This window comes from Pseudophryne corroboree, chromosome 2, assembly GCF_028390025.1.
Source record: "Pseudophryne corroboree isolate aPseCor3 chromosome 2, aPseCor3.hap2, whole genome shotgun sequence".
Taxonomy (NCBI): domain Eukaryota; kingdom Metazoa; phylum Chordata; class Amphibia; order Anura; family Myobatrachidae; genus Pseudophryne; species Pseudophryne corroboree.
The window spans coordinates 250,527,510-250,553,083 of NC_086445.1; the positions used below are offsets into that span (position 1 = coordinate 250,527,510).

Below are 25,574 nucleotides of genomic sequence, written 5' to 3' on the forward strand. Positions count from 1 at the left end.
TTATAAACCGACGGATAAGAACACACTGTTAAAACATATTAGTCACCATCCTGGGGCATTGAAGAAAGGCTTGCCCAAATCACAATTCATCAGGGCAGCAAGGATCACCAGTGATCCCACAAAGTTAGACGAAGCCCTGACGTCCGTAAAAGAACGGTTTATAGAAAGGGGATACGACGATAAAGCACTACACGACAGTCAATGTGAAGTAAGACGTATGCACAGGAGGGATCTATTATGCCAAAAGACCAAAAAAGATGCACAAGTCCTACCATTTGTCACAAAGTACAACATTGCCAGTCCAGTAGGGCCTTACGGGCACTGTGGCCTATCATTACAACTGGCAAAACACTACCGGCATTGCATAAAAACAAACCCATGGTATGCCACACCAGGGGCAAAAGCATCAAAGACTGGGTTGTCCATTCGGATATTACAGGCTTTGACAATCAATCGCCGACCACGTTTCTCTCCAGGCCCCCAGGATGCTATAGATGCTTGGGATGCGAAACATGCAGATCCTTGATCCCAGGGGCTACGTTTAAATCATGTTGCACAGGCAGAGCATATAATATTAGGCACATACTTGCCTGCACCAGCACTTTTATAGTGTACCTAATTACTTGTCCCTGTGGACTACAATATGTGGGCAAGACCATCCGTAATGCACGTGATCGTCTTGCACTACACAGATTTGCAGTCAAGATTGCATTGTCAGGCAAACCCTCGGAGCAACCGGTAGCTCGACACTATGCTGACCTCGGACACTCTTTAAGTGATTTAAAATTCCAAATCATCGATCAGTGTCCAAAGAGACTGAGGGGCGGAGACAGGGCCGGGGATCTGTTAAAACTGGAGGCGAGATGGATTTACAACCTGGCAACCATCAAGCCCAATGGACTTAATGACAAAATGCCGTGGAATGTATTTTGATATGTCCGTTTTAAGAACCAGTGATATAGCACTCTATTGTAATAATATTATGTCACACATTGCCCATACCGGGATCCAGGACTAAGGAACCCCATGATGCATAGTCTGATTGATGCAGACACTTCTGGGGAGAACTTTGGTCCTGTATCAGTCACATGAAATATAGTTAATGCATATGTGTTTAGTTGCACATCTACATCAGTGCAACATTACTGGTCAGTGGGACTCATAATGCCAGTATTAGTACAATATAATGATGTCCAGATATAAATACTTAGTTGTTTATGCTCTGATGATACAGCAGCACACTTCGTTAAGTGCACTTATTTACACGTAACCAGTCCATTTCCACCGCGGCTTGACGTGCCTGCAAGTTCCTGTGCCCCCGTGACAGCCGCTGGGCCGAGCGGCATGTACACGGAAGGTTGCCATGGGAACAAGGACGTCCAATGACGCGATGCCGGAACATGTGACCGGAGCACACACATTACGTCACCGCACTCACGCACAGGGCAGGAAGTTCAGAACTGTCCCTGATAACGCTGCTGCACCTCCCGTTCGCGGGATTTCCTCACTCCCTTCAGCTATAAAGGTAAGCACACTGTTTTATCATTCACTTCTGTTTTGTTCACCTTGACAAAGGGGTGTCAGCACCCCGAAACGTTGGATCTGTTTTTTATCACTATGGAATAAATACCACTTGTTTGGAATACCCATGAGTGTTTTTCCCTGAGTGCCGCTGCATGCTAGGAGTCGCTATATATATATATATATAATATATATATATATATATATATATATATATATATATATATATATATATATTTCTCTATATATATCTCTATATATATCTCTATATATATCTCTATATATATATCTCTCTATATATATATATATATATATATATATATATATATATCTCTCTATATATATCTCTCTATATATATCTCTCTATATATATCTCTCTATATATCTCTCTCTATATATCTCTCTCTATATATCTCTCTCTATATATATCTCTCTCTCTCTCTATATATCTCTCTCTATATATCTCTCTCTATATATCTCTCTCTATATATCTCTCTCTATATATCTCTCTATATATATCTCTCTATATATATCTCTCTATATATATCTCATATAAAAATAATCAGGTGCGCTCAGTGTAAACAGAAATCAGTCTCTTTCGCTTTAAGACCTTAGGTCACTACACCTGTGACACACAGGGAGTGAAAGCACTAATGTTCTTTTTCTTTGTTGAACCGCTGCTCCCAACTGTCACAAATAACCCGGAATTCCACGGGGAGAAGACATCTGGAGAAAAAGACAGAGGGGGCGCTTCATAGTGCAATAAAGTTTTAATTCATAAAAGCACAGAACTCTTGTTAAAATCACAACGTTATTGCTCGTACCAAAAACAACCTCTGCTGTGGGCTTAATACCACATGGTTTAAATTACACAGTTCCCCCGCAATACTGCAAACCTCCAGTCATCATCCAGGACAGGACCTCGCACTCGTGCCGCTAGACCGCTTTAGTCAGCCACCGCACGCCGGGACACCGTCACTCGCCGACACCTGGGGAAGCAGCAGGGGCTGGATCGCACACGTCAGCAGGCCACGCCCCTACGCGTTTCGTCACAGACTTCGTCAGAGGGCTGACCTGCTGACCGTGTGCACGTCCTTTTATCATCGGTTGCCGCCAATCAGCTACATACTTCACCTATCCTCATTTGCATCCTTATAATGTGTCTACGGTGGACTCAATCCAACAGTGCATCAGAATATACATAAATTCATTTGCAGATAATAAAAGATAACATAAATATAGATAAAACTTTGTTATCTTATATATAAATAAAAAAACACTACAGAAAACTATCTTTGTTTTTTACCTCGGCGTTACAACCCACACCTGGGAGAACTAGCCAATTAATTGGACACATCTTTCCGAAATGGATTTTTAAATTAAAAACGAAAGAGAACTGCTTTAGTCACTTCCAGAATTAGTCCATCATAGATACATTTTACATTTAGAGAAACTCTCCTCAAATATTGCTACATTTTTTCAGATTTTTGCCGCTTTTGTTTCAAACAGATTAGTTAGTGATAATATATTGTTCATAACGTTTTTCTCATCTGTCACATGTTTTATCAGCTCCTGCTATTTATCGGCAATATGATCAAGAAATGGCTGAGCATTTTTGTATATATGTACGACGGTAAAATCATGAGAAGTAGAAACAGAGAGTAAAAGCACCAGCAACCTCTAAACAGAGGAGATATTATCTTCTACTGATATATGGAATTGATTGCATGGCAACAAGTAATTGACCAGTTAGTTGTATCAGAATCATCCGTTAAATATATACTAACAAATAATGAAAAGGAAAAGAAGAAAAGAAGGGGGGGGGGGGAGGAGGGGTTATCTTTCCTCAATAAATGGAGTGAGTTCATAATTCTCATTTAACCCTTTCGGTATTAAGGTGTCTAATGTTACTATCCAATAGGTTTCTCTTTTAATCAATTTCCTGTCCCGATTCCCTCCTCTTTGATCTTGCACAACATGTTCAATCCCTTGAACATTGTGACACATTTGAAAGTGCCTAGGGACACTATGATTTGTAACACCATTCTTTATATTTCTTAGATGCTCTAAGATCCTGATTTTTAATGTCCTTTTTGTTTTACCTATATACTTTAGCCCACAGGGGCAAGTGAGCATATAGATGATATAGGAAGAGTTACAATTAATAAATGATGTAATTGGGTGTTGTTTACTGGTCATATTTTCTTCAAACTGTTTTGCACCCTTTTCTCCTTGTGGGTATACTTTACAAGATCCACAGGTAAAGAATCCCTTTATATTCCCAAACATTTTATTTTTGTTTTGACCATTTGTTTCTGATAATTTTTGTAAACAGCTTTTTGAAACCAGACTCTTTATTGTTTTTGCTTTTCTATATATCACAGTTGGTTTATCAGGAAGGGATTTTCCTAATACTGGATCCATTTGCAGAATATGCCAGTTCTTTTTTAGCACTTTCTCTATCTGTTTATTTGCTTCATTAAACTGGGTGCTAAAGGGACAAATTACTTTAGTTTCATCACTTCCCCATTTCTTTTTTTGCTTATATACCAATAGTTCTTCCCTGGTTTTACTCTTGGCTTTACATCTCGCTCTTTCAACCAATTCACCTGGGTATCCTTGTTCATTAAATCTTTTCATATATATGCTCGACTGTTCATCATATTTCTCTATAGTAGAACAATTTCTTCTCAGTCGCGTGAATTGAGATAGTGGGATATTCTCCTTCCATTTGTTTAAGTGACTACTATTATACTGTAAATAGCTATTACTATCTACTGCTTTAAAATGTGTAAACGTTTCTATTACTCCAGTATCTAACGAATGTGTGGAGTCTAGGATCAAATCCAAAAACTGTATTTTATTCCCACCTATGGTATGGGTGAAATTGAGATTGAAATTTCTATTAATTTCTTCCATAAAGTTCTCAAATTCTATGTCATCACTGTCCCACACAATCAGAATGTCATCTATATATCTTTTAAAGATGACTAGATGCTCACCCAAAGTACCACTTAGTATCTCACGTTCCCACTGGCCCATATATAAATTTGCCAGACTTGGCGCGCAAATACTTCCCATGGCGGTCCCGCAGGTTTGTATGAACCATTCATCCAAGAAGGTAAAATAATTATTTTTCAATACAAATTCTAAACATTTGCAAATAAAGTTTACCATATGCTCAGCCATCTCTGTATCATTACTAAGTGTTTGTCTCACCGATTCTATCCCCTTTTGATGAGGGATTGCCGTATACAGGGACTGTACATCAATTGAGCACCACTTATAATTGGTCTTCCATTTTAACCCTTTTACCAATTGTAAAACTTCAGTGGAGTCTTGGATATATGACTAATTTAACCACATATTTTTTTAAGAAATATTTCAATATATTCAGACAACCTGGAAGTCAAGGAACCTATTCCGCTAATTATAGGTCGACCTGGGGGGTGGGACATATTTTTATGTATCTTGGGGATATGGTAAAAGGTTGCAACCTTAGGATTTTTATTAAATAGATAATTGTACTCCTCTATAGTGATACTTTTGTTCTTAAGACCTTCTTTTAGTAATATTTCAAGTTCTCCTAAGAAAACATTAGTGGGATCCTTTTTGAGTTTAGAGTAAGACTTCTCATCTAGCAGCAAATTATATGCTTCCTTCTCATAATATTCCCTATCCATAATTACGGTACCACCCCCCTTATCAGCACTCTTTATAACTATATCTTCATTTTCTGCCAACCCCTTCAGAGCTTGAAACTCTTTTTGTCAATTTTTTTCTTTTTACTTCTCCTGAGATTAGTGGTATCCGATCTATATCTTGTTTGACCATTTTTGAAAACAGTTCTATATATGGACCTTTTGACTCAACCGGATAGTATGTGGATTTGTTTTTGAGTCCTGATCTTGAACTATCACTGAGATTCCTATTTTCCCAGTTTTTAATTGGTGCATCTGATTTTCTTATAAAATGACGTTTCAAGGTTAAGTTCCTCATATATAGATCCAAATCAATATATAAATTGAATTTATTTAGACCACATGATGGGGCATAGTGCAACCCCTTTTTTATTACATTTTTCTCAACGGTAGTTAATTCTATTTTAGAGATGTTAAAAATACCCTGATCCGGATTTTCTAATGTAGGTTTCTCACTTTTGCCTCTCTTTTTGGTAGCTCTTCTTCCTCTTTTTCTACCAGTCTTCTTTTCACTCCTACTGATGACCCTGAGGCTTCTCCCAATTTCTGATGGTCTGTTCTTTCTTTCCAGGGGTTCCGGGACTCTAAAAAAACCTCTCTATCCGGGTCTTTAACGGACCTTAGTCTCTCAAATCTATTCCCATGTGTGAAATCTTTAAATTTTTCTCTTGTAGGATTTCTAGCACTGCGTTTCGGATACTCCCACTGGCTATTATTTCTCCTTCTATTAGATTGTTCCCATTGGTTCCTATCCCTTCCTTCTCTGTGTGCTGTTGAAATTTCTCTCGTTTCTTCCATAGTAGTTAATTGGCCTTTGCCTTGATTGTTCCCTCCATGGTTGGAATCTCTCTCTCTGGGGGGGCTGTTCCCTCTGATTATAACTTTCTCCCTTTTTTCTATCCTAATTTCTTACTTGGTGCCAAGTCCGTACCTGATTCTTTAAATAATCCTCTTTATCTCTGAAATTTTTTCACTTTTGTATCCATTACCTTCTCCTCAATGTTTGCTACTTTCTCATCTATACTCTTCTTATAGGTAGCAAACATTTCTGAACTTTTTAAATCTTGAACTTTTACGTCAAATTCCTCTAGTTCCTTTTCTACTTCCTTAAGAACCTTCTTTTTCTCACTAACTAATAGCCTCATAAGCTCCAAGGAGCAATCATCCAAGATTCTATACCATTCTTTAAGAAATTGAGGATTTTCCTGACCCATAGTGGGATTTTTGGTTAACCTTAGTCCTCTCGGTATTCTCCCATGTTTAAGGTAGTTTTCTAACCCCATCACATCCCACCATGTTTTCATTTCTTTAATTAATAATTTCTCTAATGTATAAAACATTTCATCATTCATTAAAGAGGTATCATAGGACATTTCTTTAACCTCCCTTACAGGGTCTCCAAAAATTCTTGCGCACTCCTGTGTGCGTTTAGATCTATAATCACTGCTTCTAAACATCTTTAGAAAAAGCTGATTCAGCTGATGCACACAAAAGTCACAGGAAAACTTCAACTGGAACTTAGCCTTTCCAGCTCAAATATAACAATGCAAAAGCACAAGACAATGGTTTTATAGTAGCTTAATGACTGTGCTGCTACCTGATTAATCGGAATTCAATTGGTACACATACATAACATATAAAAATAATCAGGTGCGCTCAGTGTAAACAGAAATCAGTCTCTTTCGCTTTAAGACCTTAGGTCACTACACCTGTGACACACAGGGAGTGAAAGCACTAATGTTCTTTTTCTTTGTTGAACCGCGCGCCAAGTCTGGCAAATTTATATATGGGCCAGTGGGAACGTGAGATACTAAGTGGTACTTTGGGTGAGCATCTAGTCATCTTTAAAAGATATATAGATGACATTCTGATTGTGTGGGACAGTGATGACATAGAATTTGAGAACTTTATGGAAGAAATTAATAGAAATAATTTCAATCTCAATTTCACCCATACCATAGGTGGGAATAAAATACAGTTTTTGGATTTGATCCTAGACTCCACACATTCGTTAGATACTGGAGTAATAGAAACGTTTACACATTTTAAAGCAGTAGATAGTAATAGCTATTTACAGTATAATAGTAGTCACTTAAACAAATGGAAGGAGAATATCCCACTATCTCAATTCACGCGACTGAGAAGAAATTGTTCTACTATAGAGAAATATGATGAACAGTCGAGCATATATATGAAAAGATTTAATGAACAAGCAGTGATCGCGCTGATCCAAAAAAAAAGTGGGTCCCAGGGACCCCTCACTTTCGAAAATTGGGGTCCTACCGGTCTTTTTCTGGGTCCCATCGGAATGAAGGTTCTTATTAATCTTAATCTTGTTTGGACACTACAAAAGTGTTGCAAGGTGGGGGGATGGGGTGACAGTGCTGTGGGGCTGCACCAGAGCTGTAACTAGACATTTTGGTGCCCTTAGGCAGAAAGTGAATTGGTGTTCCACCTCACCAGACAAAAAAGCATAGGCAGTGCGCGCCGAAGGCGCGCTGCAAAATTTAAGGGGCGTGGCTTCATGGGGAAGGGGCGTAACCACATAATAGTGCCAATTCACATTACACCACACAGTAGTTCCGCTTATACAGATTGCACCAGGCAGAGCACGTTATACATATTGCACCAGGTAGAGCACATTATACATATTGCGCCAGGTAGAACACGTTATACACATTGCACCAGGTAGAGCACTTTATACACATTGCGCCAGGCAGAGCACTTTATACACATTGCGCCAGGCAGAGCACTTTATACACATTGCGCCAGGTAGAGCACTTTATACACATTGCGCCAGTTAGAGCACATTATTATACACATTGCGCCCGGTAGAGCACGTTACACACATTGCGCCCAGGCAGAGCATGTTACACACATTGCGCCAGGTAGAGCACATATAAACATTGCACCAGGTAAATAAAATATAAACATTGCACAAGGTAGAGCACGTTATACACAATGCACCAGTTAGAGCACGTTACACACATTGCAGCAGGCAGAGCACGTTACACACATTGCAGCAGGCAGAGCACGTTACACACATTGCAGCAGGCAGAGCACGTTACACACATTGCAGCAGGCAGAGCACGTTACACACATTGCAGCAGGCAGAGCACGTTACACACATTGCAGCAGGCAGAGCACGTTACACACATTGCAGCAGGCAGAGCACGTTACACACATTGCGCCAGGTAGAGCACGTTACACACATCGCGCCAGGTAGAGCACGTTCTACACATTGCGCCAGGCAGAGCACGTTCTACACATTGCGCCAGGTAGAGCGCCGAGACACATTGCGCCAGGTAGAGCGCCGAGACACATTGCACCAGGTAGAGCGCCAAGATACATTGCATCATACCCCGGGCACACACACAGCAGCTACCCACCACACACCCTGGACGCGTGCACACACACACAGCATCTACCCACCACACACCCCGGACGCATGCACACACACACACAGCATCTACCCACCACACACCCCGGACGCGTGCGCACACACACAGCATCTACCTACCACACACCCCGGACGCGTGCACACACACACACAGCATCTGCCCACCTTATACCCCGGACGCGTGCACACACACACAGCATCTGCCCACCTTATACCCCGGACGCACACACACACAGCATCTGCCCACCTTATACCCCGGACGCACACACACACAGCATCTGCCCACCGTATACCCCGGACGCACACACACAGCACCTGCCCACTGTATACCCCGAACATACACACACACACACAGCATCTGCCCACCGTATACCCCAGACGCACACACACAAACACACACAAACAAACAAACACACACACACAGCATCTGCCCACCTTATACCCCGGACGCACGCACACACAGCATCTGCCCACCGTATACCCCGGACGCACACACACAGCACCTGCCCACTGTATACCCCGGACATACACACACACACACAGCATCTGCCCACCGTATACCCCGGACATACACACACACACACACACACACAGCATCTGCCCACCTTATACCCAGGACGCACACACACACAGCATCTGCCCACCGTATACCCCGGACATACACACACACACACACACACACACAGCATCTGCCCACCGTATACCCCAGACGCACACACACAAACACACAGCATCTGCCCACTGTATACCCCGGACACACACACATACAGCATCTGCCCACCGTATACCCAGGACGCACACACACACAGCACCTGCCCACTGTATACCCCGGACATACACACACACACAGCATCTGCCCACCGTATACCCCAGACATACACACACACAGCACCTGCCCACTGTATACCCCGGACATACACACACACACACAGCACCTGCCCACTGTATACCCCGGACATACACACACACAGCATCTGCCCACCGTATACCCCAGACGCACACACACAAACACACAGCATCTGCCCACTGTATACCCTGGACACACACACATACAGCATCTGCCCACCTCATACCCCGGGCACACACAGCATCTGCCCACCTCATACCCCGGGCACAGTCAGCAGCTGCCCACCTCATACTCCAGGCACACACACACATCTGCCCACCTCATAATCTCCCCCCTCTTATACCCAGTGCACACACCCAGTAATTGCCCCCTCCCAAAATAACCCGGACACACAAGCAGTAATTGACAACCCCCTTGTACCCAAAGCACACACACACTAACTGGCCCCCTCCACTTACACACCGCAACAGTGCTGGGAGAGCCCATATGGCAGGCACGGCGAGAGCCAGCAGCCAGAAGTCCGTTTACACTAGCGCGGAGACCGGGATGGCGGGAGATGTACACCGCACAGACACACACACTGGCCGGCGCTCAGAGCGGCTGTCAGGAGCGGCGGGGAAACTGACCTGCGGAGAGGCGGTGCGCTCAGTCCATGAGCACGGGCGCCGGAGCGGAGGGTTCAGGCAACAGCAGCGCCAAGTCTGATGAATCGGCGCCTCCGCGGTGCTCACCTTCTCCCCCCACAGTCACAGGCATCAATCAGTCACTTAACAGGAAGTGATTGGCTGCTGCAGCAGAGCGCGTCCCCGGGGACCCGCCCATTTCAGAAAAGTGAGTCACCTTCCCTCAAAATCGGGTAAAATACGCGCTATAGCGCGTTTTTGCGATCACTGAACAAGGATACCCAGGTGAATTGGTTGAAAGAGCGAGATGTAAAGCCAAGAGTAAAACCAGGGAAGAACTATTGGTATATAAGCAAAAAAAGAAATGGGGAAGTGATGAAACTAAAGTAATTTGTCCCTTTAGCACCCAGTTTAATGAAGCAAATAAACAGATAGAGAAAGTGCTAAAAAAGAACTGGCATATTCTGCAAATGGATCCAGTATTAGGAAAATCCCTTCCTGATAAACCAACTGTGATATATAGAAAAGCAAAAACAATAAAGAGTCTGGTTTCAAAAAGCTGTTTACAAAAATTATCAGAAACAAATGGTCAAAACAAAAATAAAATGTTTGGGAATATAAAGGGATTCTTTACCTGTGGATCTTGTAAAGTATGCCCACAAGGAGAAAAGGGTGCAAAACAGTTTGAAGAAAATATGACCAGTAAACAACACCCAATTACATCGTTTATTAATTGTAACTCTTCCTATATCATCTATATGCTCACTTGCCCCTGTGGGCTAAAGTATATAGGTAAAACAAAAAGGACATTAAAAATCAGGATCTTAGAGCATCTAAGAAATATAAAGAATGGTGTTACAAATCATAGTGTCCCTAGGCACTTTCAAATGTGTCACAATAGTGATCCTAAGGGTTTAAAGTTTAAAGGGATTGAACATGTTGTGCAAGATCAAAGAGGAGGGAATCGGGACAGGAAATTGATTAAAAGAGAAACCTATTGGATAGTAACATTAGACACCTTAATACCGAACGGGTTAAATGAGAATTATGAACTCACTCCATTTATTGAGGAAAGATAACCCCTCCTCCCCCCCCCCCCCTTCTTTTCTTCTTTTCCTTTTCATTATTTGTTAGTCTATATTTAACGGATGATTCTGATACAACTAACTGGTCAATTACTTGTTGCCATGCAATCAATTCCATATATCAGTAGAAGATAATATCTCCTCTGTTTAGGGGTTGCTGGTGCTTTTACTCTCTGTTTCTACTTCTCATGATTTTACCGTCGTACATATATACAAAAATGCTCAGCCATTTCTTGATCATATTGCCGATAAATAGCAGGAGCTGATAAAACATGTGACAGATGAGAAAAACGTTATGAACAATATATTATCACTAACTAATCTGTTTGAAACAAAAGCGTCAAAAAGCTGAAAAAATGTAGCAATATTTGATGAGAGTTTCTCTAAATGTAAAATGTATCTATGATGGGCTAATTCTGGAAGTGACTAAAGCAGTTCTCTTTCGTTTTTAATTTAAAAATCCATTTCGGAAAGATGTGTCCAATTAATTGGCTAGTTCTCCCAGGTGTGGGTTGTAACGCCGAGGTAAAAAACAAAGAGCGTTTTCTGTAGTGTTTTTTTATTTATATATAAGATAACAAAGTTTTATCTATATTTATGTTATCTTTTATTATCTGCAAATGAATTTATGTATATTCTGATGCACTGTTGGATTGAGTCCACCGTAGACACATTATAAGGATGCAAATGAGGATAGGTGAAGTATGTAGCTGATTGGCGGCAACCGATGATAAAAGGACGTGCACACGGTCAGCAGGTCAGCCCTCTGACGAAGTCTGTGACGAAACGCGTAGGGACGTGGCATGCTGACGTGTGCGATCGAGCCCCTGCTGCTTCCCCAGGTGTCGGTGAGTGACGGTGTCCCGGCGTGCGGTGGCTGACTAAAGCGGTCTAGCGGCACGAGTGCGAGGTCCTGTCCTGGATGATGACTGGAGGTTTGCAGTATTGCGGGGGAACTGTGTAATTTAAACCATGTGGTATTAAGCCCACAGCGGAGGTTGTTTTTGGTACGAGCAATAACGTTGTGATTTTAACAAGAGTTCTATGCTTTTATATATATATAATGTGTAAATTATTTATTTTATTTTTTTTCCCAGCCCATAATGATGCCATATGGTCCGTAGCTTGGGGGAAGAATACCAATGATGGGTCAGAGACTGTGATTAGTGGTTCTTTGGATGATTTGGTGAAGGTGTGGAAATGGTAAGTTGATTTGGTAGATATTAAATGTGTATCCTGAATCTCTGTGATGAAGCTTTTGTGCAAGATACTTGGAATTACTGCCTTATCTGTACTGTTGGGTTCCCTAGTGGACTATATAGCTTACGATTTTGCTGTAATGTTCTGTGGTGTGATTTGATTCTGACTGTTTCCGATATGACCTTTCATACTGCTTGATACTATTAGGGGGGGGTTCAATTGTTCTTTACATCTGATCTCCCGTCTAAAGTGACAGGAAATCGTGGGGCACAATTGAAGAATTGTTTTGTTCACGCTATTCGCACCCAGACAGACCAGGTTTAGCGAGTAAAGCAGTGTCTCTTGGGTGCCCAAACGGGTTACTTCGATCACCAGCTCCGGCGGCTGTTCACGTCCGAACAGTGCAACAAATGAATCTCTCCGTCGGGCATCATCTAGTGCCGGCAGGAGTGAAGAAAATTTTTATTCTCCCCCCCCTCCCTTTATAATATAACATTTTTGCTTCCTAATCTTGGTGCTAGCTATTTGGTACAAATTTGCATGTACTGAGGCACTGCAGTGTCTGACAGCTCCTTGTTCTATGGTTATTTATATCCTAGCTCCTACAGCTTTTTCTTTGTATTGTAATACGGTGTTGGAGAGTTGTTTGGTGGTGTAGATGGAGGGGGGAGTTGTTTAGGGATCAAGGTAAGCTATGATTGGGGGTATGGTATTGTTCTCGGTGGAACAAAAGGGATTCAGCATGGCGTTATAGAAGTGACATTATACACTCAGTTGAACCTAAATAAAGAAAAATGATTTATTAGTGCTTGGCTTCAATTTTCTAATTGATTCTGCAGATCACACGCAGGAGTGTTTCCTCCTATTGTAGGCTGGATGGTTACACTGTCGCAGCACTTTCTGCAGTCAGTCTGGTCTTGGGATGAAGGCTGACTAGGAAGCTTGTTGCACATGCTCCCTCTGCCAAGGATGCCGACATTTCACAAACCATTATATAGCTCTTATCATAATACCAGATGCTACATGCCTTTTATAAGGTTAATAAACGTAAAATAAGCAAAATCATTGGTTAACACAGGAAAATGGCTTCCTGCGCATGCTCTAAGTATTATTAGCAATAGGAGGCAGCATTGTTTCAAATATGGTTATTGGCAACAACTGGCATTGACATTTAAACAGACCTTGGATACAATATTATATGTCCAAGGCTCCTTGCTAGAGGCAGACAGAAACACTTTAGCCGGTACGCACTAGACGACATGCAAACAATACGACATCGCTCATTTCCCTTGAACTCCCTGGAACTACCGGAGAAACTATTGTGCATACACATTAAGCAATTTTGCAAATGACCAAACGATATACTTGAGCCGTTCGACATTGGTGGACAAGTGGGGCAGCATGGTATACATACTAAAACGCACAGAATGTTCCAATCCTGCCTCCTCTGTTGTGACTGCTGCCAGTGATCAGCCTACAAAATGGAGAACGGGAGTGTTCAGGGAGGGGGCTCTGATGACGTCCACACCAGGCAGGTTGTGAAGACATATCGTTTGGTGTTGGTAGCGCACACACTGCATAATTTACTCCTAGTCATTAGCGACACATTCAAAATTCAGTTGCACGTACAGAGGATGTCGCTAGCCACCCTCGGGAGCAAGCAACACTAGCTATATACTGCATACACACTGAACTTTAAAATCGTGTCATAACAATGGGTCGGTATTCGCAAATTTGTTTAAAATGTCATCTAGTGTGTACCGGGCTTTTCTTAGATGCAGCTAGTCAAAATAGAAACTAAAAACACATGCCATTACATAGATAGAAACTAAAAACACATGCCATTAAGAAATGTTTGGCTAAGATAATTACAGCAAGCTGTGAAAAATCATTTATAACACTTTTAAAACTAAAATGTGTCAGCATATATTGAAGTAATATGCTCAAACGGCATAGCAAAATCTCAATGCAATGAAAATACTTCATAACCATTATACAGTTACTAATATAGTCTTTAGAGCATTTTTGAACAGTTAAAAAAATAAAATGGTGCAGCAGTCATTTTGTCTGGGGGGGGGGGGGGGTGTAGTTGGGTGTCATTGTCCTGGTTCTAGAGATAGTTGTAGATGTGTACTTTGTTAGTTTCATTTACGTTGTCCTGGTATTTCTGCAGCGTGGTACACTGATTCCACAGGGAATTACATCGGTGTAGAGTTGGATCTTAATCCGGGGCACCTAACAGGGAGGGCTGCGCTAGGCAGTCCTGAAAAGATTTTTTTGAAGAATAAAGAAGCATTCAAGGGCCGCAGCACAGGCACTTAGAAATGCTATATGTCAGTCTAACATATCGTGCTACGGCTCCCTCACCTCTCCCAGCGGTGCTGTATACTCCCGCGCCCTGGTTGACGGGTACTTAGAGCGGAGGGCTCCGGTCACTTCAGGCACACACCCGCCGCTGCTTTCCTGGATCACGTGGCCGCATCTTCGGGAGGAGGTATGAGGGTCCCCCAGGCAGGACCTGCTCAAATTGCGATCTGGCGCGGTCTCCAGAGATGGACTGTGCGCGCTAGTGTGGACAATGGCCGTACAGGGACCCCACTAGACCACCAGGGTAAGGGGCACAGGTCGGATTTCTTAAAATCCGTTTCAAATAGGCCCCGCAGTACCCGGTGGTGAAGTTCAGTAAGGGGATAAGGCTCTGACCTGTAGCCTCTCCCCCAGCCCCAGGTGCTATTTACTGCAAATGTTCCCGCCCTGGAGCTCTCGCTCTCTCCCTCTCACGGCGCCATTACACACAAGCTGAGCTGATTCTGGGACTGCTGGGCAATGTCTCCTCTGTAAATCCGCCTACCTCATCAGTGCTCTGCATTTACAGGACACTTAAGTATTCTACATGTCATTTAGACAGTGTTGGTTAAGAACAAGTGCATAACTTCTGGGTTATTTAGTACAAGTCCCCTGTGATATACATCCAGTCTTTACTGTGCATTGTTATATCTGTGTATATATACATAGCTTTACTTGGTAGTCCAGTTACTTAGTATTGCTAGTCCTGTGCAGTTTTAGTGTTTGTAATAATTTCTGCATTTTACATGTGACTGTGTGTGCCAATAGCTGCTGTGTGGTCTATATTCCGTGTATCTCACACATATTGCTATCCCTATATTCTGTACCCTGAAGGGGGCTAAGTGCATGAGGGTTCTCATATGATATAGTGTCTCACAGGATATACTACTTTGGTATTTTTCTCTGTGTTTCAGTCACCATATACCTCCTTAAATTCTCTGTTTGTGCTCTGCTTTGCAGTCACACTATACAGGGTTTTTTTGTCAGGTACCTTGTCTGCTTTCATTATACTATTACGCCCTAAGGTTACGCTTACAAATAATGTCTGCTAAACAGGGCGGTACATCCATGGCTGATCCTGCGCCATGCAGTGCTGATGCCACGGATTGCTCGGAGGAAAACATTGCAGCTGAGGGTTCAGGTACCGGGGTCTCTATACCCCTCAGTCAGTCTGCAGCATCGGGGGCACACAAAGACCCACCTAGGGCTGCCTTTTCTAATTTACTGACTGTGCTAGTAACTAGACTTGCTCCCCCTGTGGGACCTCCTGTGCCATTACAGCCACATATTGTCCCTGCAGTTAATCCGCCATGGGCAGATAATCAGTCCACTCAGTTATAGCAATTAAATCAGTCTTTGGCTAAACAAAAACCTAACCCTCGCCCGCCTAGAACCAAGGTGTCCTCTAAGTGGGCCATTACCTCCTCACAATCCACACATGTTTCGGATACTTCATCCGATGAAGATGGCGCATATACTGACCCCTCAGACACTGATGCAGGTGCTTCTGATGGGGAATCTATTACACAGGTTGATGTTCCTGACCTCTTGGAGGCTATCAGACTGATTCTACAAATTGATGATGATGCAGAACCTCCAGATACCTCCAAGAAACCTGATAAGTTCAAGCGTCAGAAGGTTACTAAATTAGTTTTACCCCATTCTGACCATTTGGTTGACATACGTCCGGAATCCTGGGAGTATCCGGGAAAGAAATTCTCCCTGTCTAAGAAGATGCTAGCTCGTTATCCCCTCGCTGCAGAGTTAAGTAACAATTGGGAAACACCGCCGCCGGTGGACTCACAGGTCGCGCGTCTGGTGGTGTCATCTGCTCTGCCTGTCACTACCGTCACCTCACTGAAGGAACAGACTGATAAGAGTGTGGAGGGTTGCTTGAAGTCTATTTACACTGTTGCAGGAGCTGTGCATAGGCCCACTATTGCGGCTTCTTGGGCTGCAAAAGCTATTGAAGCCTGGGTTCAGGAAGTTGAAGCGGAACTACCGTCTGATTTTCCTGATAATGCTAGACAACGTCTTTCCTATATTATTACAGCCTCTCATTGTATTCAGGAGGCAGCATCTGATGCTGGTGTCCTGGCGGCCAAAGCGTCTACTACGTCCATTCTGGCACTCCGGATTCTCTGGTTGTGGTCCTGGTCTGTAGATCTGGACACGAAAAAGACTTTTGAGGTCATCCCCCTTTAAGGGAAACATACTTTTTGGGGAAGATTTCAACAAGATTGTTGCTGACTAAGCATCCGCTAAGACTGCCTGTCTTCCTAGTACTAATCCTTCGGCTCCGAACGCTAAAAGTACTTCCTTTCGCTCCTTTCGACCTCCAAGTAAAGCAAAGGGGCAGGCGTACCCGAAACAGGCTCACACTTCTAAATCCACTAAGCCCAAACCTAAACGCTCCTGGGCTGCCCGTCAGCGGGCTGTCCGTCAGCCTGCTTCCAAAACAGACAAGCCTTCTGCATGATGGGACGGGCCTCCTCCTGGGGGACCCCAGGGTGGGAAGCCGACTTCTGCGGTTTGCTCAGGTATGGTTACAGAACACTTTGGACGCCTGGGTAAAGGAAGTCGTCACTCGCGGATACACAATCTCTTTAAAGAAACGTCCCCCTCGCCAGTTTTGCTCAACAAACATCCCTTTGGATCCGGTAAAAGCAAAAACTCTCCATTTGGTGGTACAATCCCTCCTGGACACAGGGGTGATAGTGCCGGTGCCTCTGGCTCAGATAGGCAGGGGGTACTATTCAACGTTGTTCCTGGTTCCGAAACCAAATCAGTCTTCCCGGCCCATTCTCAACCTCAAGTCTTTGAACAAATTTGTGAAAGTTTCCAAATTCCGTATGGAAACTCTTTGCTCTATTGTTCAGGCCTTGGAGCCCATGGACTATATGGTATCCCTGGACATACAGGATGCTTACCTGCATATACCTATTGCCATGTCGCATCAGCAATATCTGCAGTTTGCTATTGGCAACCTACATTTTCAATTCCAGGCCTTGCCTTTTGGTGTGACCATGGCTCTGAGAATCTTCGCCAAGGTCATGGCGGTCATGACTGCTATGCTCCGCCGTCAGGGTTTAAGGATCCTGCCTTATCTAAACGACTTATTGATCCTGGCGAACTCTCCAGAGGTTCTCCTCCGTCATCTGGAACTGACGGTCCAATTCCTGCAAGCCCACGGGTGGTTCATCAACTGGAAGAAATCCTCACTGGTCCCTGCTCAGAGCATGGTGCACCTGGGGGCATTATTGGACACATACAACAAACTGTTGTTCTGGTCTCCAGAGAAAGTCCTGAAACTTCAGGACAAGATAAGATGCTTCCTATCTCGCCCACGTGTGTCTGCTCATGGATGCTTTCTATCTCACTCATAGTGTCTGCTTTCGACATGGTGGAGTATGCTAAATTTCATTCCCGCCCTCTGTAGAGGTTAATCCTTTCCAAATGGGACGGCCTGCCTCTCCGGATCAGGACTCGCATGATCTCCTTGACTCCGGAGGTTCGCTTGTCACTGACCTGGTGGCTACAGGACCAGCAATTGAGCAGGGGTCGTCCCTTCTGGATCTCCAGCTGGGTCCTTCTAACGACGGATGCCAATCGGCGGGGTTGGGGCGCGGCGTTCGAGCAACACTCTTCAGGGTCGATAGACCAGGGAGTAATCTCTACTCCCGATAAACATTCTGGAGTTGTGGGCAGTGTTCAGTGCTTTGAAACTGGCCCTGCCTCTGGTACAGAACAGGCCTGTTCAAGTACAGTCGGAGAACGCCACCACGGTGGCGTACATAAATCATCAAGGCGGCACTCGAAGCCGCATGGCAATGATGGAAGTGTCAAAGATTCTTCTATGGGTGGAACGCCATCTGCCAGCCATATCGGCAGTGTTCATTCTGGGGTCCTCAACTGGGAAGCGGACTACCTCAGTCGTCAGGACGTACACGCCGGAGAATGGAGCCTTCACCCAGAAGTATTTCAACTCCTACTGGACAAGTGGGGCCTACCAGATGTAGACCTGATGGCATCTCGACACAGTCGCAAGGTTTCGGTCTTCGCAGCAAGGGATCCTCAATCAGCGTTCGTGGACGCCCTGGCAATTCCATGGCACTTTTGGCTGCCATACGTGTTCCCTCCAGTGTCACTCCTGCCCAGGGTAATAAAGAAATTCAATCTGGAAGGAAGATTACTACTTTTAATCGCTCCAGCGTGGCCCAGACGGCATTGTTTCTCAGACCTGCAGGGTCTCTTGATAGAGCGTCCTCTTCTACTTCCACAATGCCCAGACCACCTCTTTCAGGGCCCTTGTGTCTACCAGGATCTGGCCCGACTGGCTTTGACGGCGTGGCTCTTGAGGCTTCGGTTCTGAGGGCCAAGGGATTTTCTGAGGTGGTCATTCAAACTATGTTGAAAGCCCATAAACCGGCTTCGGCTCGGATTTATAATAGGGTCTGGAATTCTTACTTCACCTGGTGTGCGGCTAACAATTATGATGCGTACAAGTTCAGTACTGCCAAACTTTTGGCTTTTCTGCAACAGGGCAGTCTGGCATCCCTCAAGGTTCATATTTCGGCCTTGTCGGTGTGGTTTCAGAGAAAAATTGCGACTCTTCCTGACGTTCATACTTTCTCTCAGGGTGTTTTACGGATTCAACCTCCCTATGTTCCTCCTGTGGCTCCTTGGGATTTGTCGGTTGTTCTGGATGCCCTACAAGAGTCTCAGTTTGAACCTCTTGAGTCTGTGGACCCTAAGTGGCTTACTCTTAAGGTCTTGTTTATGTTGGCTATTGCCTCTGCTAGACGGGTTTCAGACTTGGGTGCCTTGTCCTGTCGGTCACCCTTTCTGATTTTTCACCGTGACCGGGCATTTCTTAGAACTCGCCCTGGTTATCTGCCTAAGGTGATGTCATCTTTCCACCTTAACCAAGAAATTGTGGTTCCGGCCTTTATCTCTCCTGGTTTGTCCTCCAAAGAACGGTCTTTGGATGTGGTACGGGCTCTCCGTATATATGTGAAGAGAACCGCCTCTCTTAGGAGATCCGATTCTTTGTCCTTCCTTTTTTTTTTTTTTTGTCTTCACAAATGTGGCTGGCCTGCAAATAAGCAGACCTTGGCCAGATGGATTAGAATGGTGATTGCACAAGCTTTTGTACAGGCTGAACTTCCAGCTCCTGCTACTATAAAGGCCCATTCTACTCTGTCTGTTGGACCTTCTTGGGTGGCCCGCGGTGGTGCGTCCCTTGAACAATTGTGCAAGGCGGCTACATGGTCCTCAGTGAACACGTTTATAAGGTTCTATGCCTTCTATATTTCTGCCTCCCAGGATGTCTCCTTTGGACGCCGGATTCTTGTGCCCGCTACAGTGCTTCCCCTCCCATAAGGAACTGCTTTAGGGCATCCCCGATGTAATTCCCTGTGGAATCACAGTGTACCCCGCTGCAGAAAAGGAGATTTATGGTAAGAACTTACCTTTTGTTAAACCTCTTTCTGTGAGGTACACTGGATTACACAGGGCGCCCACCCTGACGCACTTAGCTTCTTTGGGTTTGTATGGCATTGGCCGCTCGTGCCTTTCTACTGTCGTGAGAATGTAGTTGTATATGGCTACTAACTGTTGTCGTCTCTTACCTGCTACTGCATTGGACTGGTTAACAAAACTGGTCTCCAGTGCCTGGAGGCGGGGATATAGAGGAGGCGGCGCTATGCATCCTGGGAACAGTCAAAGCTTTTAACCTGTTGGTGCCTCTGATCAAGATCCAACTCTGCACCGATGTAATTCCCTGTGGAATCCAGTGTACCTTGCAGAAAGAGATTTAACAAAGGTAAGTTCTTACCATAAATTTCCTTTTTTCTGCTATGACAGCTTTACAGAGGCAGGGGTTTGCATCAGCCTGGTCTGGTGTTGGGTGCTGAGTATCTTTTTTTTTTTTTTTTTTTTAATTAGAGAATTACAATGATCCTCTGTACAGAGGTGAGCTTATATTAGTCATAACACTTAATCCCTACTGTAGCACTGTTATCCTGGCTTTATGCTGCGTAGGCCTGAATGGCGCTGTATGTACAGCTATAGCTACTACTTACCCTCATTTGTTTAAGTAGTTACACCAATTTCTTCTTTAATTATTGATCCTTTTGATATAGTACCTGTCACCAGTGATCGCAAAATACGCGCTATAGCGCATTTTTACGCGCTACAGGCAGCGAGGGACTCGGTTTTTAAAAATGAGCGGGTCCCGCAGGACGCGCTGTCGCTCACTGCCCTGTGCGCCTCAACCAATAAGGTTCCTCATTGCCTGTTTCTGCATCCAATCGCTGCCGGCAATGTCTCTTCTTCCAATCGCAGCCGACAGCGTCTCCCCAGCCAAGCCCGCCTTAGGCATTCCTCCTCCCTGCCCGCCAGCGTACCGCTCCAGAGACTGCACAACAGGACATGATTTGATTCCTGCTGGTCCTTGCTGGGAATATGGCAGAGACGCTGCAGCGGGCAGCGGGCTAGGATCTCTGCCTCCGGAACTTACTGGCAGCCGGGAACATCGCGGTGACACATGAGGTACAGCAGACACATGAGGGGCAGGGAGACTGTGCTCACTTGTGAGCAGCAAACCCACCTCATCCAGTACACGGCGTCTCTGGCTGCATGTAGTTGTGCTTGTAAGGAGCTAACAGAGGGAGGGGGTAGGCGGGTAACAATGCAAATGGTGGGGTTGGGGCAGTGCCCATCATACACTCCGCTCATACCCCCACTCTGCCCAATATACACCCCCCCCAGTACCCCCATAGTGGACAACATATATCTACCCTCCATACCTGCAGTGTCCAACATATGCATCGCCCATACCCACATGGTGCCAAGCATAACTACACCCCCACAGTGCCCAGCATACACACCCCACAGTGCCCATAACACCCTCCATACCCACACAGTACTCCTTACACACCCTTCATGCCCACACAGTGCCCATAACACCCTCCATTCCCACAGTGCTCATTATAGACCCTTCATACTCACACTGTGCGCAGCATATGTACACCCCCCACCCACCAGTGCCAATAATAGCGTCCATACCCACACAGTGCACAGCATACACACCCCCACCCACCAGTGCCAATAATAGCGTCCATACCCACACAGTGCACAGCATACACACCCCCCACCCACCAGTGCCAATAATAGCGTCCATACCCACACAGTGCACAGCATACACACCCCCACCCACCAGTGCCAATAATAGCGTCCATACCCACACAGTGCACAGCATACACACCCCCCACCCACCAGTGCCAATAATAGCGTCCATACCCACACAGTGCACAGCATACACACCCCCACCCACCAGTGCCAATAATAGCGTCCATACCCACACAGTGCACAGCATACACACCCCCACCCACCAGTGCCAATAATAGCGTCCATACCCACACAGTGCACAGCATACACACCCCCACCCACCAGTGCCAATAATGGCGTCCATACCCACACAGTGCACAGCATACACACCCCCACCCACCAGTGCCAATAATGGCGTCCATACCCACACAGTGCACAGCATACACACCCCCACCCACCAGTGCCAATAATGGCGTCCATACCCACACAGTGCACAGCATACACACCCCCACCCACCAGTGCCAATAATGGCGTCCATACCCACACAGTGCACAGCATACACACCCCCACCCACCAGTGCCAATAATGGCGTCCATACCCACACAGTGCACAGCATACACACCCCCACCCACCAGTGCCAATAATAGCGTCCATACCCACACAGTGCACAGCATACACACCACTCAGTGCATCTAATACCCTCCATACGCAAATGGTACACCCCCACAGTGGCCACAACACCCTCCCTATCTACACAGTGCTTATTATACACCCTTCATGCCCACACACTGACCAGCATACACACCCCACAGGGGAACAGTACTAAATCCCGCTGGACAGGATCCGGGCGGTCGAAATACTGACGCCGGAATCCCGACCACACAATCCTGACAGGGGTGACGAGCGGAACGCAGCCCCTTGCGGGCTCGCTGCGCTCGCCACGCTGTGGGCACGGTGCCTCGCAACAAATTTATTCTCCCTCTATGGGTATTGTGGACACCCACAGAGGGAGAATATGTCGGGATTGTGCCGGTCGGGATTCCGGCGACGGTATTTCGACCGCCAGGATTCCGTCCGGCGGGATCTTGACCGCATACCCCCACAGTGCCTATAATACCTTCCATACCCAGATGATACACCCCCACAGTGGCCATAACACCCTCCATACCCACACAGTGCTCATTATACACCCTTCAAGCCCACACCATGCACCGCTTTGTGTACACTCCCCACAGTGCCCAGCATACACACCCCACAGTTCCCATAACACCCTCCATACCTACACAGTGCTCATTATACACCCTTCATACCCACACAGTGCCCAATATATATATATATATATATACACACACACACACACACACACACACACACACACACACACACACACACACACACACACACACACACACCTCCTCAGTGCCCATAACACCATCCAACATCCCAACTGCTATCCACCCTTACCCCCCTCCCTACCCCCATCACTGCCCCTAGTATTGCCTGCCCCCAACCCCCTCCTTTCCCCCAGTATTGCCCAAATTTATATCTACCCTTCCCCCTCTATACCCTCAGCACTGCCTGCACCTAACCACTTTCTTGCCTGCCCTCACCCCCATAATATGTGATGGGACCCAGAAGTAGTGGCGTAGGACCCAAATTTCTTAAAGTGAGGGGTCCCTGGGACCCCAAATTTTTTTTGCTTGGCGCGATCACTGCAGCCATACTGGCTATTGGGTGCCTGACTATAACCAGGCTGCTCATTTTTATTTTTTTTGCTTCTGATGTGTTTATTGTCGTGTTTCTGTGTGGTTTATCAAATTTGATGTTTTCTATTGACGTCTCCATCTGTGACAGAGCTTCATATTGTTACTTGTAATTTTACACATCTGTCAAGTCTCTGGTTTGTTTCTTTTTAATGTTTGGGTTTTTTTTGTATAACTTTTCAAAACCTTATAAACACAATTTTTTTAAAAAGTGTAGCATGATCTGGATGTTAAAAGAATAACGGTTTATAGGGTTTCCCAACTTCTGATGTCTTTGTTGGTTATGCTTGCTGTCCCAGGCTCTCAGAGGAGTGAGTTGCAGCATCCACAAGTAACTTCAGTTTTGCTAAATTCTGCTCACTCCATAGTGATGTATTCTGTCGGGTTGCATGTTTTGGGTATGGCTTTTAAGTGGAATATTTTTTTTCACTTAATTGACATATTGTGCACATCTGTATATATCTAACAGTGTGTAGCGTTAAAGCCCATTTCTCTAACGTTCTAGTGGATGCTGGGGACTCCGTAAGGACCATGGGGAATAGACGGGCTCCGCAGGAGACTGGGCACTCTAAGAAAGAATTGGTACTACTGGTGTGCACTGGCTCCTCCCTCTATGCCCCTCCTCCAGACCTCAGTTAGAATCTGTGCCCGGAAGGAGCTGGGTGCATTTTAGTGAGCTCTCCTGAGCTTGCTATTAAGAAAGTATTTTAGTTAGGTTTTTTTATTTTCAGAGAGCTTCTGCTGGCAACAGACTCTCTGCTACGTGGGACTGAGGGGAGAGAAGCAAACCTACTAACTGCGGCTAGGTTGCGCTTCTTAGGCTACTGGACACCATTAGCTCCAGAGGGTTAGAACACAGGAACTTAACCTTGGTCGTCCGTTCCCGGAGCCGCGCCGCCGTCCCCCTCGCAGAGCCAGAAGACAGAAGCCGGCTGATGAAGCAAGAAGACTCCTGTCTTCACATGAGGTAGCGCACAGCACTGCAGCTGTGCGCCATTGCGCCCACACACTCCGGTCACTGTAGGGCGCAGGGGGGGGTGCCCTGGGCAGCAATTGAGTACCTCCTGGCGAAAGCAGCATATATACAGCTGGGCACTGTATATATGCATGAGCCCCCGCCATTAATTTTACACCAAATCGCGGGACAGAAGCCCGCCGCTGAGGGGGCGGGGCTTCTTCCTCAGCACTCACCAGCGCCATTTTCTCTCCACAGCTCCGCTGAGAGGAAGCTCCCCAGGCTCTCCCCTGCAGACTCACGGTAGAAAGAGGGTAAAAAGAGAGGGGGGGCACATACATTTAGTGCAATAATCATATATATACAGCAGCTACTGGGTGAACACTAAGTTACTGTGTGATTCCTGGGTCATATAGCGCTGGGGTGTGTGCTGGCATACTCTCTCTCTGTCTCTCCAAAAGGCCTTGTGAGGATCCTGTCCTCATATAGAGCATTCCCTGTGTGTGTGGTGTGTCGGTACGCTTGTGTCGACATTTTTGACGAGGAGGGCTATGTGGAGGTAGAGCAGGTGCAGATGAATGACGTGTCCCCGCCGACGGCGCCGACACCTGATTGGATGGATATGTGGAAGGTGTTAAATGATAATGTAAACTCCTTGCATAAAAGGTTGGATAAAGCTGAAGCCTTGGGACAGTCGGGGTCTCAGCCCATGCCTGATCCTACAGCGCAGAGGCCGTCAGGGTCTCGGAAGCGCCCACTATCCCATATTGTTGACACAGATATCGACACGGATTCTGACTCCAGTGTCGATGGTGATGATGCAAAATTGCAGCCTAAAATTGCTAAAGCCATCCGCTACATGATTGTAGCTATGAAGGATGTATTGCACATATCAGAGGTAAACCCTGTCCCTGACAAGAGGGTTTATATGTTTGGGGAGAAAAAGCAAGAGGTGACTTTTCCCCCTTCACATGAGTTAAATGAGTTATGTGAAAATGTTTGGGATTCTCCTGATAGGAAAGT

At 45.3% G+C, this 25,574-nt stretch overlaps 1 protein-coding gene across 1 annotated transcript in view; it reads left to right on the top strand.

Annotated features, from left to right (window-relative positions):
* The window catches only part of SKIC8 (SKI8 subunit of superkiller complex), a 96,931-nt gene that overhangs the window by 34,907 nt on the left and 36,450 nt on the right, over positions 1 to 25,574 (top strand). The window contains exon 3 of the mRNA XM_063952657.1: positions 12,275 to 12,380. Coding sequence (XP_063808727.1) covers positions 12,275 to 12,380 — 106 coding nt within the window. The remainder of the gene's footprint in view (positions 1 to 12,274; positions 12,381 to 25,574) is intronic.